Consider the following 19,972-nt stretch of genomic DNA (forward strand, 5'->3'; position numbering starts at 1 on the left):
TAATAAATTCGATTGCAAAATTTAACGTGCAGCATGTGATATTCAAATAATATGGAAATAAAGCTTGCATAAAATAATTTGTGTGCGGCAACAAATAAAAACGCTCGTTGTTATACAAAAAACGGTATGTCTCGCTGAAAAGATTGCCAACTTTACATACAGCAAGGATAGTGAATCAAAACTATAATTTATTGATTTTTTGAGGAAAATATTGTAAAATTATTTGAAGTGTTTGCTAAATATAATATTTTTGTAAATAACCGAAAGTAAGTTACATATAATTATGAATTTAATTAAACTTAATTATTATCTTTGCAACAGCATTGATTTTTTTGAAAGTTTGTTGAAAATAAGATTTTAACCGCAGTATATGTACGAGTATGTATTATAAACATCAGATATATAATATTGTAAGTTAGTTTACAAGAAATTTTCTTTCATTTTTAACGTTGAGTGCTGTTGACCACTAGTAGGTTTTCGTTTGTAAAATCGATTTGAATACATGGACTTTCAGTTGCAGTTAAATATGTACATACATATATATGTCTAAGTGAATTACTTGAGGTCTCAAATTACTTTCTGCGAAAAATTAAATCAATGAAGTTATTCATTTTTAAAACTGGTTGTTTATTATATTATATATACAAGTATAAGGTGTTTCTTTGCGAGTCCTTTAGGAAAAAATAATGCTGGATAAAAATTTGCTTGTACACAAGTACATTAGGGTGGATCGAATTTTTTTTGTTTTTTTTTGCTTAACCTGAGGGTAAAATCTTATAGAAAAAAGGAAAAATTTGTGACAAAAAAAAATTTTTTTTAAATCTAGAGGCGAAGCCCTTTATTTTTTTTGAAGTTGATAAATTTTAATTGGCCAGTAACAGGACTCTCCACAGCTTCTAGAACACTTACCAAATTTTTTTTACGAAATAAAAATTTTAACTCACAAATTTACTTTAACACTGAGTGCACCGCCTCTAGATGTTAAAAAAAATACAGATTTTACCCCCAGGCTAAACAAAAAAAAATTTATTTTCGCTCTACCCTAATGTACATACATATTACTTACATATAGGCGCGTACCTTATTCGTGCATATACAAATTTATCATTCTTTGTCATACCATTATGACACAAAAGTAAATTTTTGGTGAGTATTTGAATCAGAAATAGGTGTATGTATGTAAACTAATTCAAGTGTTGCTTAAATATAATAATTTTAAATGAATAAAGTTACAATCTGGAGTAAACATATTTTATTTACCAAATTTTGGATTAATAATTAGATTTTAGATTGGGTATTTTAAAAATAACTTTTGGGTATTTTGCATTTCGTTATTATTTTTAAGTGCTTGGTTCCCGAGTAGGCCGACATAACGCATATATATCCCTAAATACGTGCATTCATATTAAAATATTTTTAAAACATCATATAACATAAAAAAATTATATATAAAAAAAAAAAATTTTAACAAAGAAACAATACAAGTCATAATAAAATATCATGGTTTTATGATTAACGTTTTAAATTAAATTAGCAAAAAAACTTTAGCTGCACGTTCCTTAAAATTTCGTTTCACACTGCTTTTGTTAGCTATTTTTTGCGGATTTATTTCTGGCATCCCCCCTTTTTTGATATCGGCTGTTTAAAATTCCCTAACCTTAATAATCAGGGAAAGAGAAAAAAAGAACAATTCGGGAACATGAGAGAGTCTCGCATTATGTCATCCTTGCATATGGTCTATTGTGCCCTTCCCTAAGTCACAACGACTCACTTAGCCCCAGCACATTGATAAACTCCAATATACTGTTAGTTGCTAATGAAGCGATGTGATCCCTATTTGGAAACATGAATCCAAGGGCCCTAATTCTGCGTCTGCAGACTGCTGTGCAGTCTATTGGCAGGTGTTCTAGGGTTTCCAGCTCCATGTCACAGAACCGGTAGTTTGCACAAGAGGCTGAGCCCATTTGGTATAGATGCTTTTTAAGCCTGCAATGGCCAATGTAGAACACGACAAGGAGCCGGAATTTGTTTCTCGGGAGATTGATTACATTTTTACACTTTCTGGGGTCGTAACCCCCCATTTGCAACCTGGCATGCCTTGAAGTTGTTGCCAATGTCTCTCCCTAGCACCCAAATAAGGTGCACTTGGTTGCGGCTGTTCAGCCGTCCTATACACTCCTGCACTAGTAGCGATTTGACCTCATAGGCAGAGATCGCGTCAGGCGGCACGACTATCGTTGTATAACAAAACTTTTATTGCGATAGTTGCGTTGGAGGTTTATCTCTACACACCGAGTTATAGCACAGACTTCCGCTTGGAAGAAGTCTCAAAGTAATAAAAACACACAAAAAAAATTTAAAATCAAATAATTTTAAAAATAAATAAATAGATTTAAATATACATGAATAAATAATCACAATTATTAAATTAATATTGAAACAACCTCCTTGCTAATACAAGTAATTCTAAATTCCTGCCTGATCTAATTTTAGCTACTTAAAAAATAAATTTCCGCAGATCACGAGCGTTATGCGAGTTCCCGACATCACGTTAACAGCTGGAAATGCTGCACAATTTACGCACAATACTAACAATCCAACAGCACCACAACAACAACAACAACTAAAAACAACCACATCGCCGGAGGAGTCCTTACGCCCTCTACAACCGGAACGTAAAGAGTTAAATAAGAATATCAACTGGCCGGTGAATGAAGTGAATGCCACGTCTTCTGGTTTCTTCGATTACTTACCCAGTGCTCCGTTTAATGACACCTCAGCGTATACCTCTTCGGCCGATGAGTTTGTGCAACGTGCACTGAGCTCGTCCTTGGCAGTGCCATATGAATATACGCATACCAATCCGGCATTGGTCGGCAGCAGATACGAAGAGTACTACCAACAAACGAATCTACAAACACAAAATTATCTAGAGAATTACGGTGGTAATAGCAATAGTGCCTATAAGGGATTCCAGGAGGTGTATGTGAATCGTGCCGCAATCGCTTTGGATGATTACGAAAAAGTCAATGTTAGTTATCGATATACCGTTTTAATTAAATATTTTATATATTTTGAAAACTGTATTTTTGTTTCAGCGTACAACAAAATTCGGCAAATCAAAGACCGTTACGAACCCTGTGGAGAAGCAGTGTGATAATTACAGCACTGGCGTTGAAACGGATGTGAGTCAAAGCGATTGCCACATCGATTGTAGCAACGAGATGAAAAAGGGTTTAAGCGTTACCGTTAATGAACCAAATTCAAATCATCAGCAACAAGTAAGGCCAATAGCGTCGACAGGGAAGTGTTTCGCCGGAAATGTGCAGGATTCGGAAAATTATTATAATGATGAATCTATGCTGGATTTGTGTAATGATCGCGACCATAAATCAGACGTCCAACAGCATAACGATGAATTAGGTATGGTTGTAATATATATTAAAAAATAGGTATTATATTTCTACATACATATATCCGACCAAGGTCTCTTACAATACTATTTGGTGATGATTTTATGTCGCTGTCGGGCAACATTAACTTACAAATTTTTACCTAAATGAATCAGCCCATACCGACCTTGCTGTCTCCAATTCCTATTCTAATCCATTTTAACTCATTTGTTGTCTGAGTGTACGAGTACACTTCGGGAGCTTACTTATTCATTGTTTATGGTGAATTTTGGTATTTTGTAACATCTGATTCGAAACTCCTCAGCCACGTCAACTTCTGTAACAGAATTCCAAATATAAATGTTCGAATTCATGTGATTTTAGGAAAATTTTGTTGAAGCCTTGCTTTGTTTTGTTTATAGATCTGATACGACGTACTTACTGCATAGTTTAATTACTCGGTCAAAGGTTTTAAACTGAGCGAATTAAATTTTAAAATCTGGCCGATGTCGACCACAGTAACTTCAAGGATTTTTTTATGAATTTGGCTCAACATTTTTACTAAAAAAAAAATGGTTCATATATGAATGTGGGCAATTTTGATACTTCAAACTTACAATACTTAGTTTTCGTTTATTGGTAAAGCTGGCGAATGTATCAAATTTTGCGCTAGCTAACTGGGACCTATGAGGCATTATTGCATAGTCCTGCCCATTTGATCACTGATAGAATACAATGCCAAATGCCTCACTGAACAATGTTCATGAAATGATTATGTATACATGTATGTATAGTAGTTAAGCCTTCCATAGGACCCACTATACAATTTTGTGTAAAATAATGATTTTCCATTTGTTCCATTTTACAATTTTAGATGAATATCTAACATCACCAACTTCATCGAGCGTGTCTTTGAGCACACCACAACGCTCCTACTTTCCGCGTGGTATAATCAATCCAAATTATCCTGGATTTCAACATTTAGCGCACACACTCTCCGAACATTTCATCGGTTGCACACCATCCGATTCGTATGACAGTGACATGTCCGAGTGTGAAATGGAATTGAGCGCCGACAGTTGTGAAGAGCTGCCCAGCGAGGAACAACAAGCAGAATTAAATACCAAACTGAATATCTACAATAACAATAGCAACAGCAGCAACAATAGCAACAGCAGCCATAAAAGAGCGCAAGTCGAGAGTCAGCTGTCTACCGACATTGCACAACAGCAATGGCAGCGGCAACAACAACAGCTACAACCCAATCTAACAGCTTACACTGATGCTAACAGCAATAGCACCATCACACACAAAACGACCAGCGCGGAGCTCCAGAAGCAACAACAGCATCAACAAGAGCAACACAGCAAATTGGGCGCATTGATTGCAAATGAATTGCACGACAACTTACGACAGTTGCTCACTTTAAATGTACCCGATAATTACTCTGATGCCTATATTATAAACTCTGCGGATCATTTTGCGTTTCGTTGTGATCAGAAGTGTCGATTAGTCGCACAAATATCCGATGAGAGACAGCAGGTGTATGGCACCACGCCAGACATTTTATTGAAGAATTCTAGTTTACGTGTAGAACAGCTTTCGAAAAAGGAGAATCGCCCGGACTTGTTGCGCGGTGTGAGCCCACAACCACTGCGTAAACGCACCGAAACGCCTTCGGCTTTTGAAGATTTTAACCAAATTGCGCGCCTCGACAATGCGGTGGAAAAACGAGAATTGAAAAGAAAAGATGGACAAACGTACGTATCCAGTGAGCGCCGTAGTAATGCCACAACGCCAGTGCGTTCTAATGATATCGGTAAAGATGACGGTGTGAGCTTTGGCATAACACCAGTGGATATAATTGGGAATTTCGAGCAGGAGGTGGAAAGAGAATTTGGCCTACTGGTCAGCGGCTACAGGCGCTTGGTCGAAACCAATGATGAAGCCAACGAAGACGATAATGAGGTCGGACAGCCAAAACCGATTGAAAAGGTAATGAACGTTAAGATTTCTAGAAGTATTAATTGGGCTGAGAGCTTTTCTATAGACTTTTTTCAATTCCCTTATAAGTAATGGATATTAGAAAATTGACAGGAAATCTGTTGTAGATTTTCCAATATATTGTATTTAAACTTTATAACAAATGAAAATTTGGAAATATAAGGGAACACGCTTTAAAATATGACTACAAACACTAATAATTTTGTATAAAAAACGTCCCCTAATTATTTTAGATTCCTTTGACTTGACAGGAAAATTTGTTCCTATATCAGTATTTTACTCAAAATCCTATTTTACTGATAACTCTAAAGAGTTAATTTTAACCACGTTCTCGCTGAGATATTTCAAACGACAGCCCATAAAAGCTTCTACTGCTATTTGCTGGTCGTTATTTCAGAGATATCGACTGACTAATTCGCTTCAGAGCCGGCCAGTGCAGCTTTCTCTCTTCTCGTTTTCTCTTTCTTAACCACCTATCATAATAATAAACAAACCCCTAAAAACTCTACATTCTTCTAGGTATCAGATGCGATGCTCTCGAGCGCAAAAGATCTTATTGACTCCGATAAATATGTTACGGCATTACAACAAAATAAGGAAGATGAAACCACCGAAGCTGAAGCGAAATTAGAAACTGCTAGCAAGAGTGGAGAACAAGATCCAACAATGGACTTTATGGAGGACAATAATGCGGTCGACTGGTCGTATGGACGTTGCGGTGATTCGGAAGAAATAAATGCATGCCACGCCAAAGAAAGGGAATGCGGTAGCCCAAGAGAGCGAGATGATGTTACGGATGTAAGTACCGTTAGCAATACAAGTAGCGCACAAATGCGACCCAAATACCAAAAAGCATCTTATGATGAGCGTCAGCTACCGCCCGTAGCCATTGAGTACAAGCGTTGTCAGCAAAACGTACGCAACACGCGCAAATCGGCGGGACAAAGTCATGAGAAACCAGAAAAACCCACTAAAGCGTCAGGTGGCAGCAAGATTGGACGTAATCACTCGAAAACGGGTTTCACCAGTCGTTTTTTCAGTTCGAAGCGCACCAATATGGGTGGTAGCTCGAGAAATAGCGAAGAAAATGCGAATCGCCGTCGCGAGGAAGCCGAAATGCATCAATATCAACAATTGATTAGCAACAAGGAGCTAATTTTGAGCAACAGCCGCTATACGAAAATGTCCGCCTGGGCGGAATATTTAAAGAATTCGGTGAAAAATCATGGTGGCAAGTGCGCAAGCACTGATTTGGCTTCACCAAGTGCTTTGGGTAATAGAGCTCTTAGAGCGAAGTGCTATCATGCGAAGTATTAAAGTCATAAACTGTCATTTATTTACAGATTTATTTGATGCTTATAAAATTGGTGGAGATTTTGATATGGAAACCTTGCAGCAGCATCTTAAACTGGCTAAAGAGATTGAGAAAAAGGTGAGTGGTATAGTATGAAGTATAGTATGAAGCTGCTTCATCATCAGACTCGTTTGGATGCCTGGTCATAGCGAAATAGCTGGAAACTGCAAAACCGATGAGCTAGCAAGAGGGGCCACCCATAATCCGCTCACTTCAAACGAGTTGGATCTCCGTTGTCATCTTGTGCTCTAGCACCCATAGACCCTGCTTGCGCTTAGCAGGCGTTGGTCGACGACCAGTGTGCGACTGCGAAATCCTTCTGACCTAGAGTGAACGTAGCAGATCTACCGCACTGCTTGCCCTTAGCAAAGTTTATCTTGTCGAAATCGTAGGAATTCTTACTGGACATTGTCCAATAGGTATTCATGATGTAAGGCTAAAAATGCAATCGGACGCAAATTGTCAAAGTTGTATGGAGGAAGGTTATATGGAAACATCCAGACACTTTTTCGTAGATCCATCTATCTCGGCCATCATATCTTCGGCGACATTAGCCGCCGCAATCAATTTGTGATCGGTTCAAAGAGCTTTCTCGATTTATAAGAGTACCACAAGCTGTCTAAGTGAGATCCCTATTAGGATTGCCCATTTAATCTAACCTAACCTAACCCAGTATGTTGCGGCTCGGAAATGTTTTGATAAGCAGGAGAAAAAGTGTTATCCTAAATTTATGAAGGGCAGACCTTAGAAAAATTTATATTAGTTAAGTTAGTTTACGACTTTGTTAAGAGAACTGCATGATTTTTTTTTCTTTAAATTAATAAGGTTAAGGGCCATTTAGATTTAAGATTTTTTTAATGATATGTGCTGTCTATTGTACGGTGCAGTTCGGTAGACTCTGTCCAGATTCTGAATTCCAGCCTACTGATATGAATTTCTACTTTCAGAAAACCTTGCAGGGAAAGATCTAGGTTCTTCTGATTCCACCAGATAATCTTTTAGCTGAACATCCGCTGATTACAACCACGTTTTTAGAAAGGCTCAAACCCTAGGAAATTCGTAAACATCATTTGAAATAGTACAAATTCACATTCGGACAAATTAGTTATAGGCGGTAATCGTATCTCATTTTACTTTCCCACTGCCTTACAGAGTAGATCTCGAGGTTGCTTACGACGCAAATATTCACCATATACCATAAGACAATACATTATTAGCTAGAAAGCAAATATCAAAGAAGTTGATATTTTCAAAGAGAAAACCAGATATCACTCGTACTTTGGAGGGATGTATATTCCAATCATTAGGTTTGTTCCTTCTTAATTGGCGTTATAGCCATCAAAGTGAGTTTGGCGTAGTAAAAACTACATTACCAGAGCAAAAGCTCTTTCTTATTTCAAAAATCAAGTAGAACAAAACTTTTCTTATACAGTGGAGGCCTCCTTATTGTTCTGTTACAAATTCTGGCATTCTTTCACTTAGAACTTTCGGAACCCGTTTGGTATTAAGCTTTGCGGGCATAAAAAATAGTCTTGTACTTATAGAAATCAATCAATGCCGCTTATGTGGCCTTAACTCTGAAGGTCGTTAGTCAGCAAAGTGGGCAAACTGGCGCTCAGTTAGTTAGACGATCAACTAAACCATTCGCAACGATTCACTGCCACCGCTGACTCCAAATTTAATACACACACACATAAAGTTAAGCAAAAATTATTGCTTCAGCTACTACGTTGACTGAATCGGTTTATGGCTCTTTGTTGTTATTGTTTCGAGTGCCGTGTTGCTTCTGCTAAATTTATTACTGCTGCAACAGTTGCTCTCTAGCTATTCAGCTGGTGTATTGTGGTTTGGCGCATGCTTGTGGCATGGCAGCTTAACTTTCGCAACCCCACGACAGTGTTAACTTTGGGTACAAGACGTCGGCTTAGTGGGTCGGTCGCTTTAACCGCGTGCTCTGTATGCTCCAACGTCGAAGCGTCTTAGACAGTTCGACTACGTTGTTGGCGTGAATCATAACGGCGCTCTAGCCTAACTGTGGAAAGAAGTTTAAAATAAAATAAGAATAATATATGCAAACAAAGAGAAAAACAAAAACAACAAATATGTGGAAAAAAAATTATTTTGAAACAAGTGTTTTAGCGCATTTTATTAAAAACAAGTTAAATAAGTAAAAGTCAACTCTTCCGTTGTGTGAAAAGCAAGCGAAATAACTGTTTTTTTTAACGCGCAATTGAAAGTGAAAAAATAATATTTTATTAAGGCATTCATTTACTGCGCGGAAACCTTGTTGACCACGCTGCTCAGTCATGGATTTCGATGGCGATAATGATTTTAGCTCACTACCAGTGCCACAAAAGCGGCGCCACTATAAAAAGGATTCGCGTTTTGTGTTCGATTTGTACACCCTGTGTTATGACGAAAACGAAAGTGTCGACACCGTTGAATTGTTCACATCCATTGTAAATAACACAGCGGCGGATAATTGGTCTGAGAAGGTAGTGAATGCAAAACAAAATTCAAAATACAAAAATATAACAAAGAAGAGGTGGAAAATAAAATTGAAATTAATTACGAAAGCAAAAACAATATGCTTTAAAACAAAAAGTTACAAAATACTGCACAAAGTAAATAATGGAAAAATTATTTGATATTTTCCGTGAATTTTACAGATTTATGAAATAAATAATTATAAGAAAAAACCTTACTTTCGTTCAGTTTGCATCGCAGCTATATACTATAGTATTCCAATCTGAAAAGTTTCTTCAGATATAGTAGCGTTGGCCTGGAAAATAATCCACCCCAAAGTTCGTGAAGATATCTCGTCAAACCACAAAGTTTTTCATACAAGAAAGTTCGTTCAGTTTGTAATCAGCTGTGTAAATATATGCTATAGTGGTGTGATATCGACGGTCCGAGCAGCTTCTTTGGGAGAAAAGCACGTTTGGAAAATTTCTAATCGATATCTTAAAAACTGTATATATCTCGCGTATATATAAACATACGGATATGACTAAATCAACTCAGCTTGTTACGCTAATCATTTATGTACATATGTATGTATATATATAATTAGTTTGATTCACTTGAAGTGTGTTTTAAACACCTAAAATTAATCGAGATAGATATAAGGTTTCATACATATTGGGTCTACAACTATGTATATTCGCTTCCGCTTTTTTTTAATTTGAACTTTTCTTTTAGAAAAACATGTACAATAGTATTGTTCAAAGTATTGCCTATCTGAAGCTATAATATTTTCCCATATTTTTGGAAATTTGTAGGTTTTACCAGCTTGATGACCAAGAATAAATCAAGCCAATTTTTAATACCCTGTTCTGATATGAACCGTATTCCAGTGAACCATCGACGGAAACAAATATTAGTTAGAAGGGGCAAGGCCTGGGCTATAAGGCGGATGATACAAAGCTTTCCAGGCCGAGGTTTGTCATGATGGAAAACTATTGCCTCGTATCTAGCCGCAAGTCCCGGGCTTATTTCGGCGATTGCTCACTTCATTGTGACTACTGTAGCATTTTTAATAGTTTTTTAGTTTACCGTAGTATCACTATATACATATAGCTATACTTTCGTATTCCCAGCAAACAACCAAGAAATATAAAAATATATTTATCGCTTGACAATAATAATAGTTTTTAATAGAGCTAATTATCCTCTTGGTCCGTCGCCAGTGTTCATATGGCTTACAGGGATAGAAAGTTCGTAATCGACCGACATTAGCGATCTTTACAAAGCTTTGAACTATTACTAAAGATAAGAATAAAAACCCAAATGTAAAAGAAATGTTCTCGGTATTTGTGTAATAAACTTAAGTGTAAACTTATTTAATATTTTACAGATAATGACAGAAGCAAGACAGAAACAAGATGATGGAAAAAAGCTATTAATTAAAGTTATTTACTTAGTTGTAAGAACGGTTGCCATCTTCAAAGTGTGGTCAAATCGAAGGCAATGTAAATTTGCGAATGTAATTGCAATTACTTGGATGTAATATCATCAATTTCTTCGGAGATTCCGTTATTGCCTTAGATAATGATGCGTTCCAAATTTCATGAAGATATCTCGTCAAATGAAAAAGTTTTCCATACAAGTACTTGATTCCGATTTTTCAGTATGTATGGTAGCTATATGCTATAGAGGTCCGATGTCGGACATTCCGTCTATTGAGCAGCTTCTTGGTTGAAAACGGTCAAAAGCTAAATTTAAGATCGATATCTCAAAAACTGAGAGACTATTTCGCGCATATACAGATGGAGAACGGACATAAAGCCAGACAGACGGACATGGCTAAATCAACTAAGCTCATCATGCTTATCATTTATGTATATACAATATTTCATAGAACCTCCGACGTTTCCTTATTGGTGTTACAAACATCGTGGCAAACTTAATATACCCTGTTCAGGATATAAAAACCAAAAGCTATAATACCCTTCACAAGCACAATAGATTCCTTAATGAACTTGATTTTAATCGGTTAGTTTGTAGGTATAACAGATATATGCTATAGTGACTCGATCTGAACAATTTTTTCGGAGATGGAACCGTTGCTTAATGGAGAGCAAATGTCGTGTACAAAATTTTCGATCGATACAGCATATTAAACCCTGGATACCCTATACAAATAAAAAAATCTGAAATAAGGTTATTAGAGTACAACGCTACACAACAACAAAAGCTCTCGTTTTTTACCTCACATTCATTTTCAATAGTAAAGCTAGTAGTAAGTAGCTGATAACGGTAACATTTGGTTTTTTTTTGATGCCACTTTTAGAGCTATTTTCTTAGCAATTTTGAAGAAAAAGACAACTGAATATATTTTTGTAATTTCCGTTTCAATTCGCAACGGTGAAATATTTGCAACTTTCGTTCGGCAAATCAGATGTACATATTTATGTTATGTATATGTATATGAATGAACAGAAGTATGTTTGTCGTTTTTGGGTTAAGCCGACATTGAATTGGGAAGTCAAGCTGAACGAAAACTCTGCTACTAACCGAACAAGTCTGTATGTTTGTGTGTAGAAAAGCAGTAGTAGTAAGCGTATGTATGTACATAAGAAAATTTATATTTATTTACTACCGCATGTACGTAATTATGTACATTTCATCAAGGTAAAGAGGAAAACTTGTCCATATACTCAAAACACGTACACAAATTTGATATCAGGTGTCAGATACAAAATAGACTGTTTTGAGATTTCCTCTTAATTTATAATTATCACAAAATAATTACACAATGATGATTTATTAATTTTGAAAATTGGTTAAAAATTTTATGAAATTTTATACGTTTTTATTATTTTATATTTTATAATAATTATATTTTGTACGTTGATTAGATGTAGTTAACTAAGCGGTGCTCTAGTTACATTAAACCGTCTGAAAAATATATTTTCTGGAAATTGGTGTAGATTTCCAAGGCGGCCATAACCTTTTGAAACAAATTTCTGCCCTACAATGACAAGTTTTTTACCCGCTGATTTGCTGAAATAGCAAATTTCGGTACCAGCTATTTGTCTGGAAAAATTAAACCCAAGGCACTAAAATCTTTACCAAGAAGGGTAACAATTCCTTCTCACCATCTTTCAGACAATTTCGACGGTGAAGATTAGGCAAAATCTATAACCTTACGGCATAGCTACCAATCGAACATTAGCCATTTACAATTCTTATTACTAAAGGAGGGTGTGTTTTACTGAGCGCAAGAAGAATTTCCAGAGAATTTCCACTATTCCTAGGTCAGAAAAAATTTGCGTTTGCACAAGTAATGCCGGTTTTCGAGTGTTCGCTGAGCTTGCATGGATATTAGCTTTCTAACTGAACTCAACGTTTTAGACCGAAAGGCCTCAAGGAAACTTCCACTAAGTCATAATGAGGCGAGGGTATCTTTCTTTCTTCCATTCTTTTAGTCTAATCTCGTATGAATAAGGATATGATTATCATAATTTCGACGACTGGTGATCTAATGTTTATGTTTTTTTATACAAAAAAAAAAAAACAGAAAACAAAAAAAACCTCTCGGAATGAGTCAGACTTTTACTGTATTCCTACAATTTGGGAACAGCTTTCTCTGAACTTCATAACTTTTTTATGCTCTTAATTTGGCCAAAAATGTGTATTACCCAGAAGGAAACGTCGGAAAGCCTATAAAATGTATATATAAATTATCAGGGTGACGAGCTGAGATAATTTAGTTATGTCCGTCTGTCTGTATATACGTCAATTCGTCTTTCAATTTTTGAGATATCGATCTAAAACTTTGCACAAGTCCTTTTTTACCCAAGAAGCTGCTCATTTGACGGAATCGCCGATATCGGACCACTACAGCATATAGCTTCCATACAAACTGACCGATCAAAATTAAGTCTCTCTTTTAGTTTCGAAACAACCGTAAAAAATTTATTTTTAATTACCGTTACATAACATACATACATACATATATTTGTATGCATATTATAACCTTATATATATACATAAATATGTATATTTGAATAAATCCCTAGTTTAAACTACTTAACTACCCTCGATAACAGATGCATATCCAAGCGTATATATATGTCTGTACATATGTATATATACACTAGAACATCTTGAGAACATCGAGTGCTTCCTTTTTACTGTTAGCGTCAAGAAACTTAATGAAACGAAGGCAATCGCTGCGCGATCTTGATTCAAATATTGTAACAAAGAATAACATCTGTTCCAGGCGCACCCCTGGAGGCGACCTACCTGCATACATACTCGTCTATATATCTTTATATTGTTTTTGTATGTATGTATGTGTACCGTCTGCATAAGATCAGGGTAGATTTCAGAAGAGCCTTCTTCTGCCTAGACACATACACTTACTTAGTTACATATATGAGTGCAACACCAGGTACATATGTACATATGTATGTATGCGTGTGTAAGTACCTATTTTTTGGCAGGGGGTCTTTGCGGCATCGGCATGTGTACAAGTAAATGAATAAATCAGTATTCGAACAAATGTGTGCGTGAACACCAGAAAGATCCTTGCAAGCAAAATATTATTGAAAGCTCCTTATTTTTATGTTTTCTTTTAATTAATTCGTGTTTGTTCTTTTAATTTTTGCAAAAATGTTGGAAAAAATAATTTTTGGTCTTAAGTGCAAATTTAACGGTTTTAAAAAATATCACAAATGTGCACAAACTGACAGTGATGTGGTTGATGGCGCCGCATGGATGTTTCCGCGCGTTTACAGACCCACAACAACAACGGCCACAAAATTCATAGAATTGTCACAGCTTACCACGCACATTGAGCCAGAATTTCTATTCGATGTGTTGGATAAATTTGGCCGTGTAACCGATCCAAATGTAGCTGAATGCAAGCGCTATAGTGTAGGTTGAGCGAAAGAATTGTGTAGATTTTTCGAAATTGCTGAATTTTTGTGACTTCTATGACATAAGAAGTTAGAAAAAATTATGCAAAAGTGAAGTGAGAAAACATAAATATGAAAGTGTAGTGAAATATTTTAAAATATATTCTTTATAACTTGGGAGTTGAAATTACAAATTTAAATTTTTCCACCTGTTTGTAAACAAAAAACATCTGATTGCTGTGCTTCCATTAGTTGCCGCTATTTGAAAAATTAGTTGTTTGATGAAACCCCGAATCGCTACATAACAACAAAACAATTTTCGTAGCTAAGCTCATAGTATATTTAAAGAAATGCAACTTGCTTTCATATTCTCGGAAAGATTTTAGTATATTCTCTTATTTTTTTCTGCCCTGCTATTTGTTCTTTTTTGTAGATATTGAGAATAAGAATTCTTACTTAAAACTAAACTAACTTAAAACACAAAATCTGGACAGGGAGAATACATGAAATCCTTGAATTTTATTTACAAAAAAAAAAACCTTAACATTTGCTATATTATTCGATCTGAACAATATGTTTGGAGATTGGTGCGATGTCTTGGACTACAATCTATGGCAAATTTCGTGAAGATACATTGTCAAATAAAAAAAGTTTACCATACAAGGTTTTGAGTTCGATCGTTTAGCTCATATAGCAGATATATGCTAGAGTCGTCCGATCTGGAATTTTTTTTCGAATATTGTAGCAATGCCTTGGATAATAATCCGTGCCAAATTTTTTGAAGAAATCTCGTCAAATGTAAAAGTTTTCCATACAAGCACTTTATTCCGATCGTTCATCGTCGGCACAATCTAGGTCAAGAGTGACAGATTCTTAAATACTTTGACCTCGTGAACACCAGCACGTGGTAATATTAAGTTCAACCCTTTAATTTTCCATATAATTAATGCAATTTGAGCAATTGAATAAAGGTTAAAAGTAAACATAATGATATCAGAGCAAGTTTAAGGTACTAGTGCGAAATGTCCTGTCTATAAAGGACCGGCATTCGTATAAAATTTAATATACGAGATTTTTAGATTATACTTGGTCGATTCCTATTTTTACTATGATAAATTCGATGTCTTTTTACCACTATAAGGTGGTACAACAATAATTTCGTTGAGAGAAAACCCAAAAAACACTGTTGTTTCGCCCGATTCCAATATGGTCTGGTCTACCTAATCGCAATGAACGCCGATTAATGGCGGGTCAAGAACTTTCGAAAAATATAACGGCTTTTATTTCAATCACTTCGTACAAAAATGATGTGGTTACTTTGGTATCATGCAGTTCTCTTTTGAATGCTATATTCATTCCAACGTTCTACGGACCGGAATTTTAAGTGCCATAAAAGAATAATACTGGGGGAAGATTGATATATCTTAATTTATTCAGGAAAATAAAATAATCCAAACTTCTGCTTAAAATTCAAGAGTATTTTTAACTTTGTTGTCGTTTATTGGATCGAACTAATCTTAATTTAATTTCTCTTGCAGCGTCGCAGTGATCGAGAAGAAATACGTCGACGTTTGGCCATGGGTTCGGAGGAACCCAATCAGGAATCAAAGGAACGAAATGCTTGGAAGACGGGCATACAGTCAAGATTAGCAAGTAAAGAGATTCCACAAATTACTGTAACACTTTTTATTAACCAAAAAATATTAAATTACATTACAGACGCACAGTTGGGTCGCTTAAATGATCCCTCGTCGGACACAGAAAGCCACAGCTCAGACTCAGAGACGTGCCCGAAGTTATCCAAAGCTAGACAAGTGGATAATTTGAGTGCACTTAATATATCCTTGGCCGAAAAACCCACTTACCCATATGCTGGTAGTGGACACGCCTCGATTTCGTCACTCAGCTCCACAGCTGCGGCCAACAAATATCAAACACAACAACAAATGCAACGCTCACAAAGTAAACAACAGAGTTTCCAAACGCCATTGTCTGCATTCAGCAGTGAAGATTTGGAGTGTGACTTCTTCACCAAGCAAGCCAAACTGCAGATTGAAGCGCGCATGGCTTTGGCGCAAGCTAAAGAGATGGCCCACATGCAAATGGAGGTAAGTTGGAGTCTAGTTTAATTTTAATTACATTATGCATTGAGAGTCACTTTCTTTATAGATTGAGCGACAAAATCGCCGCGTGTCACCGATTACCGATATCATTCGTGTTTCGCTGCGCAAAGTGGGCGTGCAAATGACCGCCGATAAACGTCGTGTCTCACGACAAATGCTAACCGATATGAATATAGCGCAACTCCAAATACTCGTCAATAGTCTGCATACACATATTGAAGAGCTGAATGAGTCACTAGTGCATAATCTAATGGAACGGGATGATCTACATGTCTCACAAGACTCCATGCTGGTGGATATTGAAGAGCTTACGAGATATATGTAAGTGGGTGGTAAATTGCCATAGTAAACGGTATATAACTGGAAACAGTTTACTTTGAAGAAATATATGAGTTTAAAATCAAATTTGGGCACAAGTTCAGTATTACCAAGCTTCGATGTCCGGTCGAAAAAACTTCGTTTCCGACTTCGAAAACTGAGCACTAAAAGTGAAAATATTTATTCTGAAGGGAGGTAACGAAGATTAAGATGGTTCAATAATGAATACTAGATCTAAGTCGTAACATTGAAGTAGTAGTAGTAGTAGCCTTTGCTTATTTCGTCCTCTTTTATTCAACTGACTCACAAATAGATCCGAAAACTAATTAGTTTTGTCTACATTAAAGCAAGCTCTCTCCTTTATGCTTATGCTCCAACGAATTTTTATACTGTGAACAGGGTACGTTATATGTAAATGATCAGCCTCACGATTTGAGCCAATTATCCATGCCCGCTTGTCTGTATATACGCAAACTAGACCCTCAGTCTTTGAGATATCGGTGTGAACTTTTGCAGACGTCCTTTTCTTCCCAAGAAACGAGTTAGCAATGCACTCCCTCTTATTGAAGGTAGCCAAAAGACGTCGAAAGCATATATTATGAAACTTTGGGTTCGTTAAAATAACTTGACGGACATATATACAAGTATAGGTATAATATGGGAACTTCCACTCTTCTTATGTCGCTATACTTCTAAGCTGGATGCTGCCCCTCACTCTCTTATATAATTGTATCCTTTTTATTAATAGGTCAAATTGCTCTGCTAGTTCTAGAATCAGCCGTTGCCATCATTCAGTCTTATGTATTTGCATACATAGTGTAACTATTTCGTAGTTACGCTCTTTATATGTTCTTTGGATCGTTAGCCGGTCCCTTTGTAGTGGTGTACAACATTTTTAAAATAGGTTTGAGGAATGCCATCGGATACAAACCGGTGCCTCATTCAGTTATATGGACGCTACAGGAACGACAAGATCTGTGCTATAGTGCTTTGACCGTCGCTGGGGGTTCTTTAAAAGGATATATGTATATAGACTTACAAGTCAGAAAAAAATTTTTTCTCACCGACTTTGAAAATAGCGTTTCGAGACTGCCTTAATATTCATTACCTATTTCCAGTTATATTCCTAAACTTACAAATTTTTTTTGCTTTTACTTAAATATGCTTTGGCAATATTTTTCCTTACAGTGGAGCTAATGAGCATCTTGCACAACGGTATAAAAACCAAAATCCCTACAATCATAACTAAAGCCATACCTACATACATACATATATACGAATAATTATTCACAATTGTATACTACAATACTCGTACTAGTGTGGTCTTGGAAAGCAATGGATTGAAACCTAAGAAGATGAAGCAAAGCAAATGATAAATAAATTAAAGTTATATTTAATTACATACTTATAGTTAAATACACACATAAAAACATACATGCATACATAAAATACTTATATAAATATATAAATAAATAAAAGGCAAATAAATACTCTCAAAATTTATTGTATTATATTTGAAAAACAAAAAATATTGAAAAAAGTTCGAGGTTCAGAGTTGATATTTGAATTTAATAAAAATTATACGCATACATACATACATAACTATACGCCCAAAGACCACATGACAGCAGTATATACACGCGTATATAAGCTAACTCACACAACGGCATACATAACATTAGAACAAATATATATTTACATACAGTTATTTACATAAATTATTTGAAAACTTTTTCACCCCCAAACTACGTTTATATATGTATAACAGTTATGTATTTAAATACTCAAAAAATATACATACAAACATACGCTACATATCTTTACTAACTTCTTGTTACTGAATCTTAAAGGAATTTCTCAACTACTAAAACAACAACAACAGTTACAAGCAAATTCAAACAGATATAAATTAATGAAACTTAAAATAAAAACTTAAATAAAATATTGCATACTATACATACTAGAACCTGCATTAATGTTATGTAAGCATACGTACTACATACCTACAAACATATAAACATACATAGTTCACTTAATTTCACAATACGATAATAAGAAAATAAATAAAAAAGTATATAAGAAACACAAAATTTGCAAGAAGATTATTTAATGCAATTTTAGAAAAAATCAATAAAAAACGTTAACCGATCTGAACAACTTCTTGTGGCTGTTACAAACTTCGTGGCAAAATTATTGTATAACAAGTAAGGAAGGGCTAAGTTCGGATGTAACCGAACATTTTATACTCTTGCAAAGTCAAATGGTATACTCGTTTGAGATTTCTTTGTGGATTGGCTGATATTTTCGGTAGAAGGTCAACTATAGGCACTGGAGTCCACATATTTAGTACCTAGGGGCTTGAACAGTTTTGGTTCGACTTCTACAATTTTTTGTCACAAGTTGGCATACTTTAAACGCATTATTACCCCGGTACAATCATTTTCGCTTGATTTGCATAGTGGAAATGGAAAGAATCAGATGGAATTGAAAATGGTGTTGTATGGAAAATAGGCGTGGTTGTAGTCCTATTTCGCCCATTTTCGCACTATAACATAGAAATATGAAAAAAACGTTATGCACCGAAATCGGTTAAGCAGATCCCAAGATATGGGCTTTCACCTAAAAGTGGGCTGTGCCACGCCCACTGTCTAATTTTGAACGCGGTTCCTATAAAGTCATCTCATACCATCCCAGAGATAAAATTTAATGTCTCTGGCGTGTTTAGTGCTTGATTTATCGCGCTTTTAGTAGTTTTTAACAGTACCGTTATATGTGGAGTGGGCGGAGTTGCCAGCCGATTTCAACTATTTTTACACTGTCAATAGAAGTGCTAAAAGCATTTGCTTCCAGTGAATTTTGTTATTATAGCATTAGCAGTTTCGGAGATATGCACATTAAACCTATTAGAGGGAAAATGTTAACTGCAGGTGCCCCTCCCTAATGTGATTATGTGTACCAAATAACAGTCTCGTATCTTATTGCGGAGCTTAGTTAGTACAATTTATTTGTTTTTGATTAATGGCGTTTTGTGGGCGTGGCGGTGGTCCGATTACGCCCATCTGCAATACCAACCGTCTCACGGTACCAAGAAACATGTCTACCAAGTTTCATAAAGATATCCCAATTTTTACTCAAGTTACAGCTTTCACGGACGGACAGACGGACGGATGGACAGACAGTCACCCGGATTTCAACTCGTCTCTTCATCCTGATCATTTATATATATATAACCCTATATCTAACTCGATTAGTTTTAGGTGATACAAACAACCGTTAGGTGAACAAAACTATTATACTCTGTAGCAACAGGTTGCGAGAGTATAAAAAGTTCAGGGTATAAAAAATTACCATTTTATACTAAAGAACTATTTGATATAAAAAGCCGGTTGCTTTTGCGAATGATTAACGAAGTAGTTG

The 19,972-nt window shown here is 35.8% G+C and overlaps 1 protein-coding gene across 1 annotated transcript; it reads left to right on the forward strand.

Moving 5' to 3' along the window:
- Positions 1 to 2,530: 2,530 nt before the first annotated feature.
- Schip1 (Schwannomin interacting protein 1) lies at positions 2,531 to 18,054 on the forward strand. Its single transcript, XM_036361868.2, has 9 exons — positions 2,531 to 3,031; positions 3,099 to 3,423; positions 4,267 to 5,387; positions 5,916 to 6,669; positions 6,740 to 6,828; positions 15,653 to 15,767; positions 15,834 to 16,222; positions 16,284 to 16,558; positions 17,744 to 18,054. Exons 1-9 carry the CDS (start codon positions 2,531 to 2,533, stop codon positions 17,802 to 17,804), a joined length of 3,630 nt encoding a protein of 1,209 aa, XP_036217761.2. The 3' UTR covers positions 17,805 to 18,054.
- The last annotated feature ends 1,918 nt before the right edge of the window (positions 18,055 to 19,972 follow it).

The sequence above is a fragment of the Bactrocera oleae genome, chromosome 3, assembly GCF_042242935.1.
Source record: "Bactrocera oleae isolate idBacOlea1 chromosome 3, idBacOlea1, whole genome shotgun sequence".
Classification (NCBI taxonomy): Eukaryota; Metazoa; Arthropoda; class Insecta; order Diptera; family Tephritidae; genus Bactrocera; species Bactrocera oleae.

Coding starts and splice junctions, on each gene's coding strand:
- Schip1 (XM_036361868.2), top strand. CDS start 2,531: ATGCGAGTTCCCGACATCACGTTAACAGCTGGAAATGCTGCACAATTT. Junction 6,829..15,652: donor CTAAAGAGATTGAGAAAAAG/GTGAGTGGTATA, acceptor TTTCTCTTGCAG/CGTCGCAGTGATCGAGAAGA. Junction 15,768..15,833: donor CATACAGTCAAGATTAGCAA/GTAAAGAGATTC, acceptor ATTACATTACAG/ACGCACAGTTGGGTCGCTTA.